This window comes from Anopheles cruzii, chromosome 3 (genome assembly GCF_943734635.1).
Source record: "Anopheles cruzii chromosome 3, idAnoCruzAS_RS32_06, whole genome shotgun sequence".
Taxonomy (NCBI): domain Eukaryota; kingdom Metazoa; phylum Arthropoda; class Insecta; order Diptera; family Culicidae; genus Anopheles; species Anopheles cruzii.
In genome coordinates, this window is record NC_069145.1 from 24,216,725 (window position 1) to 24,239,341 (window position 22,617).

The window sequence follows — 22,617 nt, forward strand, 5'->3', positions numbered from 1 at the left end:
TTCAAACCCAAATGTTGGTCACATTCAGCCACTCACATCGCCACTAGTTCAAACCGAGGACCAATTGAACAATACTTTTGACAATCCATGCCACGTCTACTGTTGGAACGAGAATTCCAGGAACGCGTGAGGACAAAGAAACTGCAAGCCTAGCTGTTGGCGCGCGATCACGTTAGGACAAAGTAGCGAACAAAAGAACAGGCGCGCGAAGCAGGAAATCAAGCAACAGGGGTGGTCGAGCAAACATGGATATTTGGGTGGTCGAGCAAATGAATAGACATCGACAGTTGGAGAGTTCAGTTGCGATCAGAAAGTGAAGCTTGATAGTCGACTAGTGAAGGTGATTAAATAAAAAAAAAGTTTGTGATCGCGCGAGTGTATTCGATACGGAATTACGAAGCCGATTGGCAAAATCTAATTTTCTTAGAGTTTTTATTGGTCGCGACTCAACATCTACTATGTTTCAGCTTTTAGTGTTTCTCCCTCGCGACTCGCGAAACGGCGGCACAACGTTGTAGAACCTTTGCGAACCGAATGGCCTTCCTGACCCGGGAGACTTAACGAAAGAAAGTGGGTGCCTAATTAACTCGATCGAAACGAATGTACTGACGATGTTTTCTTTCTGCCTTTCGCACGCACAGAGACCCGAACACAGCGCTTCAAGGACGGCCGGCAACTCGGACGGAGCCCTCCAAAAACGTGCCGGGGACGCGTGGTAGACCGAGGGGTATCCACTCGGTACGTGTCTAGTCGTCCCAATAAGTTCGGAAAACACTGCAAATCACTGCCATTTCGCCACTCGCCTCAGCGCCTTTTCGCCACACGCTAATCGATCGATGATGGAAAAATAGCAGCACCCCGAGTGCCCTTTACGGAGACGACGACGACGACGACGGCCTCCATTCGACCGGAATCCGTGGGCGTCGAAGGTCAAGCGCCCTACGACGAACGTCGTCCGAGAGTTTTGACGAGACTTTTGAAAGGCGCCGACTGTGGATACGTGGAGTTGGGAAGTTCAGCTACTGGGGCGTGTAGTGTCGATCCCGGGAAGCCGTTACCGTTACAAAAATGTGTTCCGCAAGTAGTGCACCGGTCATCACTACTTCTACCACCGTCCTCGGTGCGTTAGTCGTGCTCCTAGCGCTAACCACCAATCATCGTAGCCTTTGCAGTGCAGTCTATCCGGCCAACAGTACCAGCAGCAGCAGCAACAGCAGCAACAGCAGCAGTAACAGTGATAGTAACGGCAGCATCGACAGCACCACACTCTTCTCCAACGAGCTCCCTGTGGCCGTGGAAAACGCTACGCTCAGCCCCACAGCACCGAGCAGTAACCCAGGCAGTGGTGCTGGCCGGGCAGACGTCGATGGTGTGGACAGTTCGAAAAGTGCGTCGTCAGCAGCGCCACCAGTGGAGCAGAAGGATTCCAGCGGCAGCACCGGCAGCAGCAGCAGCTACAGCTGGCCACCACCGGAAGCGGGACAGATACCGTTGGAGCGGCTCCCGTCGAACACCCTGCTCAAGTACACCGCCTACAAGGACGTCTCGATACTGCACTTCCGCATTCCGGCCGACACCCGGACGGCCTTCTTTAGCTTTAAGGCGTACGAGGAGTCCAAAGGTGCCTTTCGTAAGTATTGGGCTTTTGGGCTGGCCGGGAAAAAGCTGCTTATCTTTTCCACCTCCCCCCGTAACAGAACGTAACTGCAAACCGAACGACATTACACTGCACCTGAAGGCGGGCAGCTACCCGGTCATCAGCCCGGAGAACATCACCTTCCCGAAGCACTTCCTCGACGCGGATGAACGGTGAGTTGTTGCGACCGAACGCCATCTGGCGTCGTAACTCGTCCACAATTACGTGACAAACGTTACAACAGCCTGGCACCACCGGTCAACCTACACAGCACACGCACACCCAAAAGTTGTCCCAAGTCCTCGCGCCGTTTCAATATTTTTGTTGGACGACTTGGAAAACGAGTTGGGCTTTTGGGACCAAACCCGAAGTTGGAGAAAGGTTCCCTCGTGGCCGTTCCCATCAAAACATCACCAGACTTGGGCCGGGTGTGGGCTTCTAGTGTCAGCCAGGGAAATGTCGCCTGCTTGTCAACTGTGTCGTTCCCTTCCCGGGAACTCCGCACGTCCACAGTATACTCCACAGGGTCTCAGGGCCAGGGCCGCACTGTTCGTCTCCGTTCTTATGGGCCCAACGGCATCGGCTAATGCGCGAGTTTCAAGACATCCTGTCCGTCAAACGGACGGCCCGTTGACGTCGGCCGTCACTAGAAAACGAGCAGCTTCTAAAATTGTGCCACGGTAAAAGGCGGCTCCCGGGAGGCAATGATGCCGGTGGCCCAAAAATGGCCCCAGTACTCATTTTACCTTTAATTTTGCTCTCTTCTTGTGCGTTTTTTAACGTTTACTGCGAAAAATGGAGTGATCCAAATTAGGCAAAGAAGGCGCGCAACAATTTGTTTACCTTTCTACGCCAAGCCAGACAAACTTTCTTTGGCCCGGCCGAAGGCAGGCGACTTCCTGGAATGAAATTTCCCCACACCGGCCCAGCCCGGCCCGGCCCGGCTCGTCACGGCCCCAGGAGGATGGCGAAAGAGAAAGTGCCACGTGCCACGGACTCGGATCCCTACCGCCGATTGTAATGCCGCGTTTGCCGCGAACGGCCATTATTTAATGAATTTCAAAATTTCACCCACCCAACGCCCACGGGAAGGGGGCGTCGGAGGTGGATTGTTTTCGCTTTCCAGCGGCCACCGGTTCCCGTCCCGGCCAGACCGGCTGATGGGCGTTGAAGGTAGACTTGCGGAATTCGCCAAACGTTAGTCATGCCTCCGAATGGCGTAGAGTATGGGCGGCGTCGGCCAGCAGTGTCCACCATTGCCACGCCAACCGGCGAGTGCCGGAGAATGGCGATTTCCTTTTCGTTTCGCCAGAAAGTGACGGCCTAAGCTAACGAATGGTCGCAGCGAGTGGACCGCCGTTCGCACCATCAAAGAACTCAACTAGGACGGCCGTAATTTAATTCTCCGCTAGTTTTCTCTTGATCTGAGAGCGAAATTTAATTGGCAAAATTTGTATTTTTAATTCACTTCTCTCATTAGACGGAACAGAATCGAGCGAGTTTGTTTACACGTAATGGTTGGGTATAGGGTGGATCACATTGTATACCCACAACACACGAGAATGAATTCATAAAATAATCAGTTGATTAAATGCGGACGCTGCAAAAACCATTTGTATCAAAATGTGCCATTTTTGACGGAAACAAAGAAACATAACTCAGAATAATTGAAACTAAAAACTGAATTATTCTGACTCTTTGGCATGTGGTCAATGGGTAGACGTCTGGTCGAAAGAACTAGTAAGCGGCAGTTCCAAGATTTTGAAGATTTCATTACCAATTCCCTCAGTTAGTGAAGTAGCTTATGGTCAGAAACTCGGTTCGGACCGCTGAATGGATTCCACAATACAAGTTCATTGTAGATCATCGACGATTTAGATCTATTAAATTAAATCGTTGGCCTCTGGCCTCTTGAGAGCTTCAAGAGCTTCCAAATAGATGGAGCTCGAACTTTAACACGCCGTTGAAGTCATACCCGTTCTGAGGGGGCTTGCTATAGGGCTTTTGTTTGTGTCCGGGACTTGATAGTGCTCCGGTTAACCTAGAACATATCGAACAAAGCTACAACCAACGCATTCCTTTCAAACCCTATCGAATTCTTGCCTAACATAAATAAACTCTCGTAAATAATAAAGGTAGCCAAATAAACGAAACTAAAACAAGCAACCACTAGCTAAAACCAAGCGAGGACTCAACAGGAACACAATATGAGAAAAAATCTTAATGGACACGTTTTCTTTCGTACCCTTTCACAGGGTTTCCTAGCGTGTCGCGTGGCGCACTCAAGTGTATCAGGAAGAAAATGACAAATTCCCAATTCTAGCTCCCCAGTGGATGTCACCGGCGAACCTTTCCAAAACCAATCGAAACTAAGCCCTTCTTCACACTGGAGGTCCTGGCAAGTGAGAGCGGTTGCTTCCCGAATCAAATCACCAGACACGACACTCCCGGGTCCCGGGACCGCATTTTGATAACGTTACGATGCCAAAGACAAAATCCTATGCATATCAAAAGCGTGTTTCGATAACCTCAGACCCTGCGCGGTCCCTTCGAACCTGGGACCCTCCCACCAGGGGGCCCGAATGCCCATCGCGCAAAAGGTTGGCTATCCTGCCCCGCTCGAGCGGATTGCGGAATCTTTGGTGCCAGTGTAAGGGAGAGTGTGGACCCAAACTCATCGCCGTGCACCGGGGGAAAAATTTCCGCTCCCAGAATGGGTGCCCAAAACCCGCGCGCACCAGCGTCGCCTGCCCGTGTACGGACCGCAGCGCTGGCTAATGTCATTCTGTGTTAGTTTATTATATTTTCTTCGCCACTTCACTCCACGCCAAATGTTTTCGTACTTTGTGTGACCGTAGTACCGTCATGTGGCCCGGCGTCGGGCAGGGGGCCAAAGTAGCTTTCGCAGGTACGACGATGATATGGAAATGGAGCATATTTGCATAGCCGCACACGGTGGCCAGCGCCGGACGGGCGAATATCAGCGTTCAAGAAAGACGAATGGCGTTGAAATTTGATTTACAGCCCCAAACGCCGCACACGCTCTCTTGGTCGGGTCCTTCAGCGATGGGACCTGGACCCTGGAGGAGGATCGGCTGGCGATGGATGGCGATGGGACGTGGCGAGCTGACATGTCCCTTTTTTGCGCCGTCCCACTTTCGCCGGGAATTCCGGAATACAGGGCCGAATGCCCGGATATATCTCATCGTTTCACTACGCTACTGCCCGCTGCTTCCCCAAAAAGCGTTGGATTTGCTTCCATTGCGGGAAGCAATTGTCCAACTTGAGTGGAGCCCAGCAGGAGCAGGTTGCCTTCGTCGTCCGAGGCGGGCTGTACGGCGTAGCATTCTCTACATTTCGTGCAAACAGCTCTAACGAGTTAAATCAAATGATCCTCATTTCTATTCATCCTTCGGAAACGGTATTACCTCACGGACGCCGGCGCTGGTTCCGGTTCCGGTGCAGGGGCGGCCCCCGAAACAAAAAGATCCAAAAACATTCATGAACGGCTAATACGCCGTTAGCATACATAACTCGCGTTGACTGCCCGGTGCCCGTAGCGAAGGCATTGTTTTCAAGATTTCCAATTTATTCTCGATTATCTCCCGAGAACCGAGAGCAAACGTCGGCCCCCACGGGTAAACGTACAATCGTTTCTATTAGTTTCAACGGACACAACAATAACAAGAGCTTTGCGGAGCTTCTCCATTTGCTCTGTGCTGTAAGTCGGGCAGCATCGGGAAGCGGACCTAATTTTAAACCATTCTGGCACCGGCAATTCCAAGTAGACTTTTTGGGGAAACAAAATTTAGCTTCTTTGGTATCAGTAAACCACAGCCGAGATCAACGTATATTTTCTCAATTACATTTTTGTTAATCCACGGGATGTATTTGAGGCCCATGATTACCCGAACTTCCCGTTACAGCTTCACTCTGAAAGTCTGTTGATCCTACCGGAATTGGCAGCTCACTCATGTAACTTTAATTTGTGGTGTTTTAAGTAAGACAATGATAGAGGGCCTGACGGTCAAAGCCTATTCAAAGCGATGTATTTTTTAACAGTTGGGAAAAGGATAAGTTGAGAATTAGGAAAATCCTTCCCTCCTTCAAGTATTTAGTATTTCAAGTCAGTCAATTTTAAACATTAAGAAGCTCTCAGTTCGGATAGCGAGTTAAATCATTTGAAGACGGTGCTTTATTAAATTAAACCATAACCAATGAATTTATTTCCAAGCCGAAATACTTCTCCATATCATTTGGTTATTTTTTTATACACATATAACTTAATGGATAAATATTCAAACTGAAAGGAGCAGTCAAATAAGTGCCGGTTCCAAGTTTGATCCCTATTGAACAACCATGACAAGCAATATAGGAGTATAAAAAGTAATTTAATTGTTCATTGAATAACACATCAAAAAACACATTTTATTATCATAAAGTTTATAGAAGACCTAACAAACAAGCAGCATGATTCACAAAGCAAAGAGAGGTTTTTATGATTAGCCTTTTAATATTACCACCACCGAATGGCTAAGAATGCAGGAGCTTATCTATTTTTCTCCGTGTCATCCGCAGATTCGAAATACACAGCCTTCAGTTCAAGTCCGACAGCAGCACACGCCGGCTGAGCATCGATGGGCCGCATCCGGGCAATTGGTTCGCTGTCGCATTCATCAGCTGGACCGATCCGAACAACGAGCGCATCGAGCAGCAAGGTAAGAGCGGCGCGCAAGGACAATTGCGCCACCCGCCACTGGCACCGTCAAACGTCGGCCCCGACGTAACGGTCGACACGCGAATGATAGCCAAACACCGTTTGCATATCCGGCCCGCCGGCTCATCCCGTGCCGGTGGCCGATGGGAATCGGGCACGGGCAACGGGCACAACAAAATGGCACATCGTTCATTACCCGGGTGGCAGTGTAATTAAATCAGAGACCGGACATTGCCCAATTCCGGCCCGTTCGGCGGGCCGGATTGCGGGGCGTGATGGGCTCCGGTCAAAGCGGAAAAGGAAAATGGAGACCCGTTTCGGAAAATTGTCATCTAAACATCAGACGCCGCGCTGCGCTCCAGGGTACAGAGGGGCCGAAAAGGACGACCGGCCACCGGCGGTGGTGTTCAAATGTCGTTCCCAAAAACGACCACTTGATTGACTGTCATTATTTGTAATTAGTCCGATCGGTGCCGGCCGTTCCGAAGCGGGCTGACGCCCACGATGGACACGGCCACGATGGAGCGGCGGTCCGACTTCGATTTTGGGCTGGACTTCAAAATTGACAGACCAAATGTATGCTGCCGGGCTCTCTATCGTATTAACAAATTGCTGTCTAATACAGCGGCAACCGTGGACCAGCGTCCAGCGCACGGATTCGGGACACGGTTTTTGGTCGATGATGGGCTAGAATGGCACACATTTGTTATGACGTGTTTTGGTGGTCGGAATTCTGCGAAACACTAATGGCGCCGAGCACTTTCTCTGCGCTGCGTGGTGCAGTCGTAAATAATCTATTCCCGAACCGGATGGCCAGTCAATTAAATGGACTTCAAAAACCAACCTATGAGTAATGTTGATGATGCTGAAAGTAATGATAAAGTAACGATCGCACTGTAAAACACTTAGATATTACAGAATTGCGTTCCTGCATTTGTAACAATTTAATTTTCTCTGAAGTTCGTTTTATGAATATAGAGAACAAGCGCCGGATGCTTCCGATCAGCCCAACAAAGGCTCGTTAATGACCGCCTGGGTGCGCCCATTAAACATAGAACCAAATTGAAACTAGAACAAATAGAAGAAGAAACGATTGCTTTAGGATTTCAATTACGTCCTTTCGTACCAGAACCGTGACACGGTTTCCGTTTAATTCGACTCGATTCGAACATTATTTTTTGTCGGCCCACAACGGTGCGCCACCTCGGAGTATCTCGACATCGATTTTCCTTTTGTCTTCGTTCGCTTTTCCCACCGGAAATCGTTGTCTTCGCTTCGCAAGCACTCCCAACTTCACGCCCGGGGCCGGGAAAGTCTTTTGACACTATTCTCCCGTGCCGTGCCTTTTCTTTTTCCGCGAATTTTGCGCGCGTTCGGAATGAACGAGGCCAAAACTAAAAATTGCTTTTCACCTGCCACCACGGTGGAAAGTTCGTTCCGTTCCGTTTCGGCAAGATGGCGAAACAATTCCCGTCGCCCGCCCCGACCCGGGAAGGTACGTAGAAAGCCGCCTGGTGGCACCGGGCGTTCGCAACGGTGGCGTTTGCGGTTTTTGGATGAACTCACTGGCCAAAAATTGAGTCGCTGTCCCGAGAAACCGGAAGACCGGAACGGTACGCTCGGTGCCACACCGCGAAAGTGGCAAAAGTTTTGCTGTAGCACGAAGATGTAGCCATCGGATAAGGAATTCTGCAGGAATTCTCTTGGGCGCGAGTTGAAGTTTTCCCCACTCTCTCTCTCTCTCGGCCGAGTGTTGGCCCAGTGGTTTTGGCATACGATTTGATTCATTTCGTGGATTTTTGCCATTAAAGCAGCATTTAAACTGTACGTTTCTTATTTAAATTATTCACAAAAGACCACACCTAAACCTTTCACAAAACTCAAGCATTGAAATCTGTAAACTACGAAGATAATTTCACGCTCCTCGGTTCTACTGGCCAAGTCCTGAGAGTGGCGATTTTTAGAGAGCCTTTTTGAGTGGATTTTTTCCCAAAAGAACTACTTTCTTTGCACAGCAAAAAGTGGTTGACAAAGTGGTCGTCAACGGGCTATTTTAATTACCGATGTCGATTCGGTCCGTAAGGGTTTTTGACTAACTTTTGACTTTAGACTTTTTCCGTAAGGGTTTTCAATCTAACTCAATCTATCGAATCTATGTTGCTCTCTCTTCCTCCCAGGGTTGGCGGCTTCCTGCGAAACACTGCTAATGTCCGAGATGGCCGTCGTCAGCAGCAGCCCGCAGATCCTGCACACGGGCACGCAGCACCCCGGCACGCTGTCTACCGCCAACCGGAGCGAACCGACCACGTACAAGTTCTTCGTCCCGGACTCGGTGGCGATCGTGACGTGGCGGCTCCAGATCACGCATGCCTGCGCCAATTGCACCGACGTGACGTTCTTCGTGCAGGCCAGCGCCGTGCCGACGGCACGCGACTTCCTCCAGAACGCGATCATCCGCCCGAACCAGACCGGTGACGTTAGCATCGACTTCTACCCTCACGCCGGTGCCTGGCATTACGTGGACCTGGACTTTGTGCGCGTAGAGAGCTCCAAGAAGAGCGCCCCGGCAAACGGTACGGCGGCCAAAGCGACGGTTGGTCCACCGCCGGCGAATGGCTCGGAAGACGCTCCGGATGAGCCGCTCCAGTTTACGATCGAGCTCATCTACCACACGCTGGACGATGGAACCGTGGCGCCCGTTGGGGAGCCCGTCGAGTGGCCCTCGACAACGGTGGACAACGCAACCGGCAGCCAGGCGTGGAGCGACGGGCTGTCGAAAGTGCTGCCGAACCGGAACTTTGACCGCTACCCGGTGCTCCGGCAGACGTACCGGGAGTTCTTCATGTTCGACTACGACCTGCTGCCGGACGTGAACGGGACGGTGCCGGTGACGCTCAACCTGACGGCCGGTACGCCCGCCCTGATGAAGTTCGACGTGAACGACGTGTACGACATCGGCGGTACGCTCAGCTTCGCCGTGGCCATGCGGCAGGACATGAAGGGCAGCCTGATCGACGCACGGCACGATACGACCAATGAGCACGCGAGCGTCGTGGCAGAGAAACTGGTCGACGTCCAGGAGGAGTTCATCCCGGAACTCCCGGTCACGACGGTAGCGACGGCGGCCACCAGCGCTTCAACCAGCACATCGACCACGCCCGGAACCACCACCACGAGCACTACGGCGACACCCGAGGCTACAACGACAGGCCGGAGCCGGGAAGAGGCCCGGATACCGACCCCATCAGCCAGTCCAGCAGCAGCCAACAAGGCCAATCAAACGGTGATCGTGTGTCTGCGGCTCGAGGAACCGGGCGTACCGACGTGGCCGGACAAGTGCGCGTACGGGCGACACATTTACCCGGCAGCGATCGTGATCAACAACACGGACGCCGACACCAACACGGGCCTGGTGCACGTGCCGTTCCCGGAGCCCGGCAGCTGGTACGTGACCCTGGGGCTCTTCTGCCACGAACCGGGGGCGACGGTCCTGACGGCGATCATCGACAGCGTGAAGGACTTCATTCGCACGAACCGGGCCGCGCTCGGCGAGATGCGTGCCCCGTGTCCCTGTGCCGATCGGCTCGAGTACTACCGGGGATGCGTGGCGGACGAGCGGTGTCTCGGGGCGCTGAACGAAACGGAGACGCTCAAGGTCAAGGAGTGCCTCATGGACGCCAAGTGCAGCGGTGGCGCGGCCCAGTCCGAGGAGATGACGCGCAAGTTCGAGCTGCACCACAAGCACGCGACGGAGCAGAGCGTGGCCGGGAAAGCGGCAACCGGCGGCGGTCAGCGGCGGTCCACCGACGGTACCTGCAACTCGAGCGTGGTCTTTACCATCTCGTCGAGCCCGTGTGTGGCGGGCCGGTGTGGCCGGTTTGGGCGCTGCTACCATTACATGTCCGGCGGGTTCGTCTTCTCGACGTGCCTGTGCCTGCGCAACTACCGCGGCTGGGACTGCACCGAGGACTCGCAGGTACCGTCCAGCGCCTCCATCCTGCTCGCCTCGCTCATGCTCACCCTGTCCAATCTGCTGTTCCTGCCGAGCATCTACTTCGCGGTGCGCCGCGGCTTCCACAGCGAGGCCATCATCTACTTCTTCGCCATGTTCTTCTCCGCGTTCTACCACGCGTGCGACTCGGGCGAGGAGGAGTTCAGCTTCTGCCTGGTGAAGATCGGTGTGCTGCAGTTCTGCGACTTCTACTGCGGCCTGCTCGCCATCTGGGTGACGCTGATCGCGATGGCGAACGTGCGGACGCAGCTCGTGTCGCTGCTGCACATGCTCGGCGCCATCCTGCTCGCGTTCGGCACCGAGCTGAACAAGCAGTCGCTCTGGGTGTTTCTGGCTCCGGCCCTCACCGGCATCTGTCTCATCTCGGTCAGCTGGGGCCTCCGGTGCCGGAAGACGAAGCGCTGCTTCCCGTCCCGGAGCTACCTCGCGCTCTACCTGCCGGTCGGCAGCGTCCTTGTGATGGTCGGCCTGGTGTGCTTCGCCTTTCTGCAGACGAAGCAAAACTACCACATCGTCCACTCGATCTGGCACATGGTGATGGCCCTCAGCATTCTCTGCCTGCTGCCGGACCGTACCACGTTCCATCCGAAATGCTAGCATACGGTCAGCATCTATCTGCTCAACTCGGGCTCGCCGTCCTCCACGACGCAATCCTCGACGGCATCCTCCGGATCGTCGTCGTCGTCGTCGGGGGCAGCGGCGGTGGCGGCGGCAGGGGCTACCTCCACCACCACCAGCACGTCGGTGGTGGTGGCGGCGAAAGCCACCGCCGGGATCGCCGCGGCACCGGACGGACCACCGCGATCCTGCTCGATCGCAACCATCACCGACGAGCGTGGTTCGGTGCGATCGCCCCAACCGACCGCCACGGTGCCCGAGGAGCAATAGGATGCCCATCAAACCGCTGTCCCCGCTGACCGATCGCAGATCGCTCCAAGGCACCGTCCCCCCCTTTGCTCAACTGCACGCGCTTCGATTGCACAACTTCCGGCACGGCGCATCGTCTCCAAACTCCTGATCTCCTGTCACCACCTGACGTTTACGGTGCGTACACGGTGCTACGATGTGATGTGTTCGACGTACGGAGAAAGAGAGAAAGAGTTTGAAGATAAATGGAGGATCAACCCTTGGGAACCTTTCCATTCTCTCTTAGATGTGACCGTCCGTTCCCCTATTAGATGTGCGTCTGGATGTACAATACGTGTTTTAGTGTATGCATGTGTGTGTGAATTGTGTATGTGCTCCGTGTTGCACAATCAACAGGAGCGACAACCGGGAGAGACAGGATGTAGCGAAATGTGATTCGAACGAAGCCAAAATGGAAGTGTTGAAGGCCGGCCGCGATGGCGTGATCGAGAGTTGCTCACAAATGTAGTGTCTATTTTCATGCTTTGTTATCACACTTCCGAATGGATCTGAAGTTGCTGTGCATTGATCAGCAGAACCAGACGAGCAGCAGGGTCTGGAACGGAGACGACTGAATGGACGGTGATCACTTTCTAGTTGAGTGTGGCCAAAACTCTGCTCCTGGCTTGCAGTCTTGCGATAACTTGGGATGTAAAGCTGCCGGGCGGAGAACGATTGCCGCTAACGTCCCCTAAAACAAACCTAAAACACATATTTGAAACCGAAAAGGAAAGGGGCAATCAAGCGGACAGATATGTAAAACACACACTATCACACTATCTTAGGCTGATTCACACACCGATCGTACCACTGTTTGATAAATTCATACGTGCCTTGCTGTTGTAGAAAGAGAACACGAAACGAAACCAATGAACGGGAAACGAAAGTTTTAGCAACACAGGGGTTTGCCAACGCCCTGACCCGGTCTCGCACTAATCGCGTTTTTCTTCTCTGTTGCGGCCATTCCCCGTTGCACTGCTCCTTCCTTGGTTTTCGCGCCACGCCACGGCCGGACAAAAGTCCTGTAGGCATTTTGGGTGGGGCTGTGTCTATGAATGGAGAGAAAGAGAGAACGAAAGTGTGCAAAGAAATATATATTTACCACACCGTACCGTGACACAATCTGTCTTTATTGTTTTGTAACTAGTTACCAACCAAGCCGCTTACCGACGGAGAAACGATGGTGAAACACGATGTAGCTGTAATGATAAGTGTAGTCCAATCGTAAAAACAAACAAAGAGAGAGAGCAACCGACCACTGCAAGCAGTCTGCAAAGGCGAAATGTGTAGTATCTTTTGTGTACTTTTTGTCCAACGTTCGGCGCAGTTGAGGGAAGTAGTGGTTTTGCTCTACACTATTTATTTCTACGCCAAAACGGTCGCGCAACAAACTCTGGGTAGAAGCGCACTAAATGTTGATGCAGCAATGGAATCGTACTCGCAGCTTAGAACACTCGAAGAAAACGAAGAAGAGCAAAGCAAATGCAAAGCACGACGCGAACAAACTGCTCTACAAGTAGGCTATGAAAAATTAATTCGTGGAAAAATAGATAAATGCTAAATAAATGTTTTACTACGATTTACTACACGGTGGTCCTTTCACAGGGGCTCCACGAGGCTGGCAGGACGCAGGGTCGTTTCCCTTCGCAACCTTTCTCCTTTACACGGTTCCTTCCATTCTGTGGTCAAACACCATGCGCCTCCATTGCGAGGGATTTGATCATTTTTGCCCCCCCATACCTGTGTCCCACATTATTAGCAATGATCCACTGAGTGCGACCCTGACGGCCGTACGGCCGGAAATCGAAGCGAAAGCGTAACGAAACAAAAAACCAAAGCTACAGATGGATGGTAATAGATATAAGAGAGTCGTAAAACGAGAGAGCGTGGAAGATATGAAGACACTTTCCAAGCATTCCCCCTTTTTACTGAGCACACAACCAACAATGAAACCTTGCACAACACAACTGCAGAGCATAAACCACGAAATGATAAAAAAAGGCTTGCAGCCGCACCAGAGATGAACGAAGTGTATAACGTGTAGAACTATACCGAACGGGATATTTAAAACCAATTGAGAAACATCTATGTGTAATAGTAAAAGAAGTCTAATAAACGTTTTTTAAAAAAAACACCATCTTCTCCAAACGATACACCAGATTTCGAAAGAAACCGTGTGAGATTTCACTAGCGTAGACGGTAGACGAGAGGCGTTGAAGTTGACCATCACGGCGCAGTTACTACCACACCGCGCCGGTGGCCACTGGTACAGTGTTTATTCAATTTCAGATCCAGAACCGCTCACAAATCGCTACTCGAAGGAGAGAAAAAACAATCCATTACAATCGCAATAGGAACACAAACTAAGTACCAAACTATGTTACAACAGAAAACCTGTGTACGTCTCCGGTGAGAGAATCGACAAAACACAGATCTGACTACCCTCAATCCTTACTTACGTCTAAAAACACAGTCGTGTCCATACATGTGTCTTTTCTGCTGTGTCTAATGTTCCTCCCGATTCCCTTTGGACTTCGGTGCAAACTTCATCCAGTTGTCTTTAATGCTTTCCCCGCCCGGCGGTGCAGGGGACGTTCTTAATTCAATACTTTGTCAGCCTTCACTCTAACTGGCATTTGGCGTCGAAGAGTTTGTTAGCAAGTCTGAAATGCGCGCGCACGTGCGCGCCTTCTACGACTGCGGCAACGAGTATCACTTCACTTCATTCTCAGTAGGCACCCCGTCAAAGGGTTCAAGAGTATATGCTACGGTTACGGTTGCCTTGGTGACGACTACTTGGTGCTTAAGCGACTGTCGATTCCATCGCCACGGTCGACGACAATCGTTCACAAACGGGCGAAACAAACAAACGAACAAACTAATTACCTTTGCTTGCCGGGCGAGCAAATTGAGAGACCATTTTCGCTAAACTGGAATTCGACTAACGGGGCTCAGAATATCTGAAACAATTCGTAACCGCTTCTACCGCTAGTAACTAGACTTCACAAGGTTACGTGACCGGCCTGCCCACGGCCGTGTGACGGACCGTGCGCCAGACGTTTGTTTTTTTTTGCTATTCTCTATTAGAATCTGTAAGACTGAGTAACATCGACGCTCCGATCGGCGTCCTTCTCGCTTGCAGCTACTAGCTAACTTGGTTGTTGCTTTATTTTTCGTGCGTGCGCCGTCCCCGGTGTGCCGGTGATATTTGATAATTTTCATATTCTACTTAATTAGTGTACCTATCTAAATTTTAACTTTTCCCTTCGTTTCAGGAATCACAGCTGAATTATTTTTTACTCTCTCCCGTCTCAATTCGTCAGCTCATTTCGCTCATTTTTTGCATTGCCCTCCGAACGGTTTACCGAAGCGTGCGATCGTTGATCCATCGCCTTGCTCCGCTAATATGTCGCTTAAAAGGAACTACAGTTGGGGGTGCATCGTTTGCATCTAGTCTAGAGGAGATTCTTCGTTTTCGATTCGATCAAACTGCAAGCTGGCCTTCTCAGCGCCACGCTGCGATTTGTGCTGTGAGCAAACGGCGAAAGCGGCAAGACAAAAAGAAGAGATTCGGGGCGTTGTAACTGCGAAGTGAGTGCTCGGTTCTATCGAGCACGCGTTCTAAGTGGACCGGTCGGTCTACTACCTGCAGAAGCGATGCCAATGTTACTACTAACCTACGGCTACGGGGGATTTCGAGAGACGATGAGATGCACCACAGCCACAGCCGGCGAGCTGCCGCGGGCTGTGCGTGCTTTGTGAGATGTCTGAGAACTCGCCTATACAAAATATCTACTATTCACTAAGTTATTATACTATCAGTAAGGACGTTTGTGTTGAAGGCAAAAAGCTTAGCTAAATATGTTGTCTTTTTTCTTGTGTTTGTAAATTTAACGTTTGTATGTTTTCGTTTTCATTAGTTTTCGTTCGATCGATCGATTCGTTGAGAGGAAGCGCGTCAGCAGACTTAATTGTTGGTTTGTTCAAGAATAATACACACTACATTCACATTGTGCTTTCGTTCCGTTCCGTTCCGTTCCGTCAACCGTTCCATTAATTTGTGCCAGTGCTTGGACGTCACACGCTTTGTGCGCAGTACTAATGGCTTACTTGGTTAGATGGTAGGTGATAAGAGAAATCAAAGACTTCACTGTTAACGTTCAACGCGCCACTAACTGTCTGCCAGAGGACTACCCCGGAGGGTACCACCCTTGAGTCTATTATGCTGTGCGTGCTCCCGTGGTAAATGCAGTCCTACGTGCGATGCAGTCTAATGGAGTGTGCTGAACTTCGGAAACCAACACATAAAATCGGTGCGCGACCGGTGAATGGTAAGCGAGGCAAAAAGGATTCGAGATTCGATTGTGGGGGGCTGCAACAGCAAACGGTGGTTTCATGGTGGCCGGTCCGTGGCGTTCTCCAACGCATCTCACCAGATGGGCAGGAACTGTCGATGGTAGCGCCGGTACCGGGAAGCAGGCGGCCGCTGTACGGTACAGGGCTGCCGCTGGCGACATCATTGACACTTTTTTCGCTGCTGCAGCTTCAACTGACCAACGGTGAGACGCTTTTCGGGCGCCCGGCACACGATCGTCCCATTCGTGATGAACTCAAACGCGGTGCGTATCTCGCTTGGCTGCAGCTGATGTTGTGAGATCATGCCGCGCAGTGCGCACAAGTCCTTGGTGTACGAGTAGAAGAACAGAGGATGGTGACGACGGCGTACCTTCGCCCGGTCCGCCACGATGCCCGTCAGATAGACGTCCTCCAGGTGGAAGATCGGCGTCGATAGGCTGGTGCGATACAACAGTTTAGCCGCCTCAAAGTTCATCAGATACGCCGTTCCGGAAAGGTAGTTCGGGTAGACCTCCCGGTTGTACATATATGTCGGCGAATACCTACGGAATTGTGCCGTCGTAAACCAAAATTCTCCAATCGTTTGGACAATAAAACTTCGTACCATTTGCTGCTGGTGTCACCGATCGGTTTCGCTTCGCAGAACAGAAACCCCGTCAGCAGGTGGTGTCCCTCGACGAGCCGATTTTTGGTCGACTTGACCGCCACTGAGCCGGTGTCGTAGAATGATATGGCTGCTTTGTACAGGGGAACCGTGCCACCCAGCAGGACCTGCACCAGGTTGGGCACGTTGACGAACGTGTCATCGTCACACTTCATGAGAAATTTAACTGCGAAGAAAGGGGTGTACCAAAACCGCGCGGAGGAAGAAAAAGAAAAGACGCGACACACGGCGCATCGGCCACGGGAGGGACGTCCAGTGTGCTCGTTAGAAAAAATGGTCAAAAATGAACACAAACAGTAAAGCAACACGAACCGCACCGCACACCGCAATGGAATGAAACTTATGGGCGAAGGAGAAACGGACAAATCACCCACCTTACCACCGCTGCCATCGACCAACAAAACGCGCACCATGGAAGCTGATGTTAGTAGGGAAGAAAGCACTAAATACAGACACAAGACAGACGGTGCTTACAAATTTGCCCCCATTCGGATGATCGACCACCAGCTTGCGAGACAGCTCGTTGAACGTTTCCAGCACCACGTACTTGTTGGTCCGCGGTGCACCCATGAGCTGGTCGCGCTCGGCAAACCATTCCAGCACCATGGCCGTCACGTTAAACTCGATGAAGCGGCCCTCGCCCTTCGGGATGGGTCCGTGATAGCGACCGACGATCGCCGATCCCTTCACACCTTTGCCCACCGTGAAGGACACGCTGTCTTGGCCGCGGTCTTTCAGCGGTGCCATCGGTTCACCGCCGTTCTGCTTCCACCAATCTTCGCCGTGCACGTACACCAGCATGCGGGCGTATATGTCGCTCGTGTAGTCACGCGTTTCCATCTGAAACTGCAGATACGCCTTGCTCTCGACACGCAGCCGACGATCCTTACCGTTGTTGCTGACGTTTTCTGAAACGCGCATCATCGCGGCCGCGACGGGCAAGGGAAAATATTAAAGAATACAGCACGGTTAAAAACGGTGCTCTCCATCGCGGGCTGGGGGACGCTGAAGAAGTCACATCCGTCGTTGCGCTCATCCGGAGGGAAGCTAAACCATCACCGCGTCACCGGCCGGCCCACATCAGCGACAGCGCACCATCAACACCACTCGAATCACCACAACCAACCATTCGACTCCAGAACTACACTTGAAACACGTTTAGAAATAAAACCAAAGCCCCAAAGCGAACCCCCGGGAGAAGCTGCGGTTCGGCTGCTACACACAACACACAAGCACACACCCGGGCTCACTCACCTTTGCCATCACAGTTGTTGGTAACCCACTTCAGCATCATGATCGTCTTCAGTGTCAAGTTATTGTAACTATCTATAAAGCTCTCCTGTATAATATCACCGTGCGTTTCGCTCTCGTTGACGATGCGCAGCTGCAGCTCGTCGGCCACGTCCGGTGGGACGATGTTGAAGGCCGGGTCTACGTCGGCACCGTTCGGGAACAGCGATCGCACCGTACCGGGCGCTTGGTCGTCGTCCGCCGCCGGATCACTCGTGGCGCCGGGTACACGATCCTCTTTGGTGGCTGCATGCGGCGGCGGTGTCACGTCGACGGTTTTTGGTGATCCATCGCTCGCTGGCGCCCCCTGTGCCGTCCGCTGATGCTGGTGGACATAGTCCGACTCCGACTGACCGACAAGAAACACTACTTTGATATTGAAAGCACTGTTCGCGAGGAACGAGCTCTCGTTGCGGGGGAAAGCACTGTGACTAGAGTTGGGTTTGGGGTGGTCCTGAAAGAACGATCGGCCATCATCAGGTAAATGTACCGGTTCGGTTCGTGCACCCCCCCGTTACTTACTCGGCTTTCCTCCGCCGCAGGATCGACGGTGCCGGGCATCAGGACGTACTCCTTTAGCGTGGCTCTGATCGATGCTTTCGGTTCCAGGTACTCGCCACGGAAACTGGCGTGTAGGAAGCGGAACTGTTCGTAGTTAAAATCGCGCACGTTGCCCCACGTCTGGCGGATCGTTTGGCGGGCCTCAAAGTTGCCCGCCGACGAGCACACCACGATCAGCAGGAACACTTTGTCGCTTTCCTCCGTCAGCCCGGCCCGCGGTTCCTCGGCCGTGCACACGTTCGCCGGGTCGATCATGGTCGTGTTCTCGTACGGCAGGATATAGTTCATCGTCTGGCGCGACGTGTTCAAACCCCAGCCAACGATCGTCCCTGGAAGACCGCAGAAGAAGCACCGTAAGACACTTGTCGACTATCCTTCTGTTCCCCCCGGTAATCGGTAATCGTGTGCTGCAACCGAACTAATGGCACAAAACCGCACACGCAGAAGCAGCTAACGGAAAATTAACAAATTAAACAGCAACCGTCAGCCATCCCCGAACAGCGAACGTCCGACGTCGGCGCAATTAAAACGAGTGGCGAAGAAACTGTCGCATACACGGAACACGTCTGCGAAAAGAACCGATCGTGATCGCGATAAAGCCACGGTCCGAGACAGATCTTCCCGGAGATCGGCACACCGAAGACCGGAGCAGACGGCGCTGCTCCGGTAGTGCGATCGCAGCTCGGGAACGTGACGAGCGCGAATGCAAAATATGCAGCGACGCAGCAAAATGCCACGCCAACGCCACGCAGCACAATGACACTGCGGTCCCCGATGGGCCAAGTGTTCGCGCCACGGGGATTTGGCGGGGTCTGGACCGCACTGACTCGATGACATGATGATGACGATCATGATGATATCCTCCTTCTCGATCGAATGTGTCCGCGGGCGAAGTGGGGAAAACAGTCTCGATCTACCGTCCCCTATTGCCTCCAGCACCACTGGCGGCCGGTGCCTGGTGTGCGAATGCGACACGAAGAAGAAGTGCGCCAACGTCGCGCTCTGCTGGCCGTCATTATAGTGGGGCATCATTTGTAGCAGTCTCCATCAGACACTGGCGCAACAAGAAGCTAGCAAGCTGACCGGCCCAAATAACCGTGATCAATGACCGTGTTTTCGCGACAAAGTTGTTCGCCTGGTATTGGCAAAAAAACACGAAACTGTATAATAGAACAGAAATTTTGAGAGCATTCTAGGAAAATTGTGTCCATACTTAAGTACTCTGTGTTTAAAACTTACTCCACTCCTCGTTCTAAAACATACCCTTCTCAACAAATGTCCTTCAACAAAACATAGCTAATTAACGAAGTTGTGATAAAAAGTTTGGAACGGTCGCTTATCGACACAAAAATATGGTGGCCACGATCGTGGCCGCGATCGTCTCCTGCGTAGCATCTCCGGCGTCAACTCGTTTGGCGGTGCAGCAACCTTGGACCCGTTGTTGATATGGACCCGTGTTGTTGCGCGGAGCGTATGCGCGACCAGTTGACCCCGCGGCGCACCGTGCAGCTGCAGCGGCAAATAACTCGCGCCCGGTCACACAGGGAGGCGGCGGACGCGTCCGGTTTTGGGGTGTTGATCCGCGCGACCAATCACTGTGCCACTGTCGCCGACCGTGGTGGCTACATCAGTGGGGAGCACCCGTGTGTGCATTCCATCGCTGTGGCCCATCATCGCCGACGTTGGCGACGCTGTCAGCAACCATTTAACGTCCTTCTCGGGGACGGCATGCGCACGGGCACCGCGCGCCATATGCAGGCGTTGGCCATCCGGCCCGTTGTGTCAAGTGGTTTCAAATCAGTGATGTGTGCAAAATGGTATCAATAAAATTAAAAAGTTTTAAATTGATTCCAATCAACGCGCGGCCAGGACTCCGAGGGAGCAATATATTGACCTCCCTGTTTCGCGGTGCGTGTCACATTGTCAGGCGACCCAGCAGCGGACTGTTTCGCGCGCCGAGCACATCGAGGACTGTCTCTTTTTCGCGCCGCCAGTATGCGTATACGCACCCAACGAACCGATTGTGATTCGCGCCTTGGTTGGTTACGCACGACGAGCATCATCATGTTCCGAGTCCCAGCCTGACGTCATTCGGTGCTCCGGGGCTTCCGGTGTCGCTCCATTCATGCGTTTGTCCACGCGGACGGACAGCGATCTGGTTTCACTTTCTTGGAAGCCATGAAACTTCCACGCGAAACCGCTTTCATTGATAGAATCTGGCCGTAAGGGGATCGTCGCTCGGTGTCACCCTTTGACGGGGTGCGTGATGATGCTGAGGAGGCGCGACCGCGAGGCATCGCGAGTGTGTGCGGCACTTTTCAATTCCGGCCGACGCCCGCCGACTCAAGCCTAGAGCAGAAGAGAGGTGCCACTAGACGCGACAGCAGAGAGACCAATTGTGCTTTCGGCTTCTAATCGGGCAAAATGAATGATTTGGAGGAACGCACTTCTGCGAACAAATTGTCTTTAAATTCATTTGTTGTTAACCGCTGCGATGGCGGGTATGGCGGGTGCTGGCGGCTGGACTTTTAACTAATGATTGGACTGTGTGGGGGGCCACCGACAGGGCGGAGACGCGCATCGGTTCCGACAAATCTGCTTTAATGCTTGCCCCATTAAACCCATTAAACATCCGGCCAACGGGCGAACAACGAGTTTCCCCTTGGAGGTGTTAATGGACCATCTAACAAGGTCTTTGATGGGGGCTTTCATGCTAAAACTTGTGAGAAACAATTCTGCTAAAACATCCACATTTCGGCAGGGTAAGAATATGATCGTGTTTAGAAAAAATAGGACTTAAGATTTATCCAACATTGTCGAGAACTGGGCTGGTAAGCGTTATCCTCGTCCGCATCAAAAGAGGTCATCACGGTACCGTTTTTGGGCGTTATATTTAGCTTCTTCCTTAGGTACACAGAGAAGCAGTATCCTTCCCATGGGTAAGCGGCGGTCGGAGTGCCGCCCGTATTTCGCCAATTGAATCAATTGAAATTCGTTGAATTCAATTCGCTTTCCCTTCTGCTTTACACGATGCTTTGTGTTCCTCAGCTGTTTTTTATTTCGGTTTTCTGACCCTTTTCCGTACACTTTGCTTCACTTTCGATCCTTGTTTATTTTTTACCGCCTGTTGTCCAAAATGCTGCCCACAAAAGGCAGAAAGATACTCAGAAGGACGTACTTTCGAGCGGTCGAGATTCGGAGCGTTCGCCATTCGGGCAACGCACTCCCAACGCCCAAATGCCGTGCCGTGTGTCTGACCGCTTCGGACGACAGAAATTTGCATAATCAAAACCTGCAAATGTCAAACGTCTAGCCAAAACATGACCACAGGGGTGTGATAGCCAATAGAGCTGCGGGGTTAATGGCCGTAGCATTCGCACCAGTCGAATGTGCGCCATCCGTCGTCGCAATCTTCGCGATCGCAGCCACAGACGCTGGTGAAGAATGATGAATGTTTTTTTACCGGTTCGATCTGCGCTGTTCTCCTTCGCCGACGCCACCGCTGCACGGTGAAGCAGTGTCAATGAATTTTTCAATCAGCGTTCGAGGCCAAAGTAATATTTTCGTCAATCGTATCGTCAGCAGTATCGGTGCTTTGGTTCGGGAGGAATATCATCGATTCACCGATGAACCGATAAGGAAAAGGAAAAAAAGGATGCCCCCCAATCACAGTAAGCCGTAGCCAACAGCATACGCTTTCCAGATGTTCAGATACGATCTAATGTTGGAAAACGGACGAAATGATGGATGAAACTTACCCACACGGCCTCGATCGTTGCCGACGGGAAAGTTGGCCAGAAGCAGCGTAAAAAATACAAACACGGCGGTCACAAAGAAAAACACTTTGTTCTTCGAGCATCCACTGGCACCACCGCGGTAATGGTGCCGCTCGTTGCCGGAAGTGAAATCGTACAATCGGTCGTTCTTCCGGCACGATTCGTCCAAGAGCGTAGTGCATTCCGTATCGTTGCTCGCGGAACTACTGCTTCCGCCGTCGTTGTCCTGAAATCGTCGATAGACGTCGCCATTGCCGTGATGGTGGGTCAGCGCCGTGTGTACAATCCGTTCGCTCCAATCGAGCTGCACTATGTTGGACGAGTGCATTTTGCTGCAACAAGACAAACAAAGCAGTCGTTTGTAAAACTGTATCACTCGGTCGTGTGGACCGGCAACGGGAAACAAAAACCTGCACTTACTTTCTGTGCGCGTTCGGTCGACGTTGCAAAGATTCAGAGCCTGCTGGAGCTTAGAACGGTGAACACTTAATGCCTGCTTCGTTTGCACACGTTCTGAGCCATATTGATCCACGGGAACTGTGGGAAAGTTGTTAACAGTAATTTATGTACATTTCACCGTAATCAAAGAAGCTGCAGCACTAAAATTGTTTTCTCTGTTTTTGCCGTATCTGTCAACGCTCGTCAACTGACAGCCGACGGGAATGCCGAGCTGTTTACAGTATGCGGTTGATTGGCTAT

At 52.1% G+C, this 22,617-nt stretch overlaps 2 protein-coding genes across 2 annotated transcripts; one reads left to right on the forward strand and one right to left on the reverse strand.

The window, feature by feature from the left end:
• The first annotated feature begins 1,068 nt into the window (after nucleotides 1-1,068).
• On the forward strand, nucleotides 1,069-11,388 carry LOC128273322 (uncharacterized). Its single transcript, XM_053011263.1, has 5 exons — nucleotides 1,069-1,356; nucleotides 1,423-1,630; nucleotides 1,698-1,809; nucleotides 6,215-6,354; nucleotides 8,531-11,388. Exons 1-5 carry the CDS (start codon nucleotides 1,069-1,071, stop codon nucleotides 10,960-10,962), a joined length of 3,180 nt encoding a protein of 1,059 aa, XP_052867223.1. The 3' UTR covers nucleotides 10,963-11,388.
• A 2,145-nt stretch (nucleotides 11,389-13,533) lies between these two features.
• On the reverse strand, nucleotides 13,534-22,473 carry LOC128271490 (uncharacterized). Its single transcript, XM_053009049.1, has 6 exons — nucleotides 22,339-22,473; nucleotides 21,901-22,250; nucleotides 18,104-18,471; nucleotides 17,546-18,035; nucleotides 16,232-16,457; nucleotides 13,534-16,169 (listed from the first exon to the last, which is right to left on the reverse strand). Exons 2-6 carry the CDS (start codon nucleotides 22,244-22,246, stop codon nucleotides 15,788-15,790), a joined length of 1,812 nt encoding a protein of 603 aa, XP_052865009.1. The 5' UTR covers nucleotides 22,247-22,250; nucleotides 22,339-22,473; the 3' UTR covers nucleotides 13,534-15,787.
• Nucleotides 22,474-22,617: the final 144 nt, after the last annotated feature.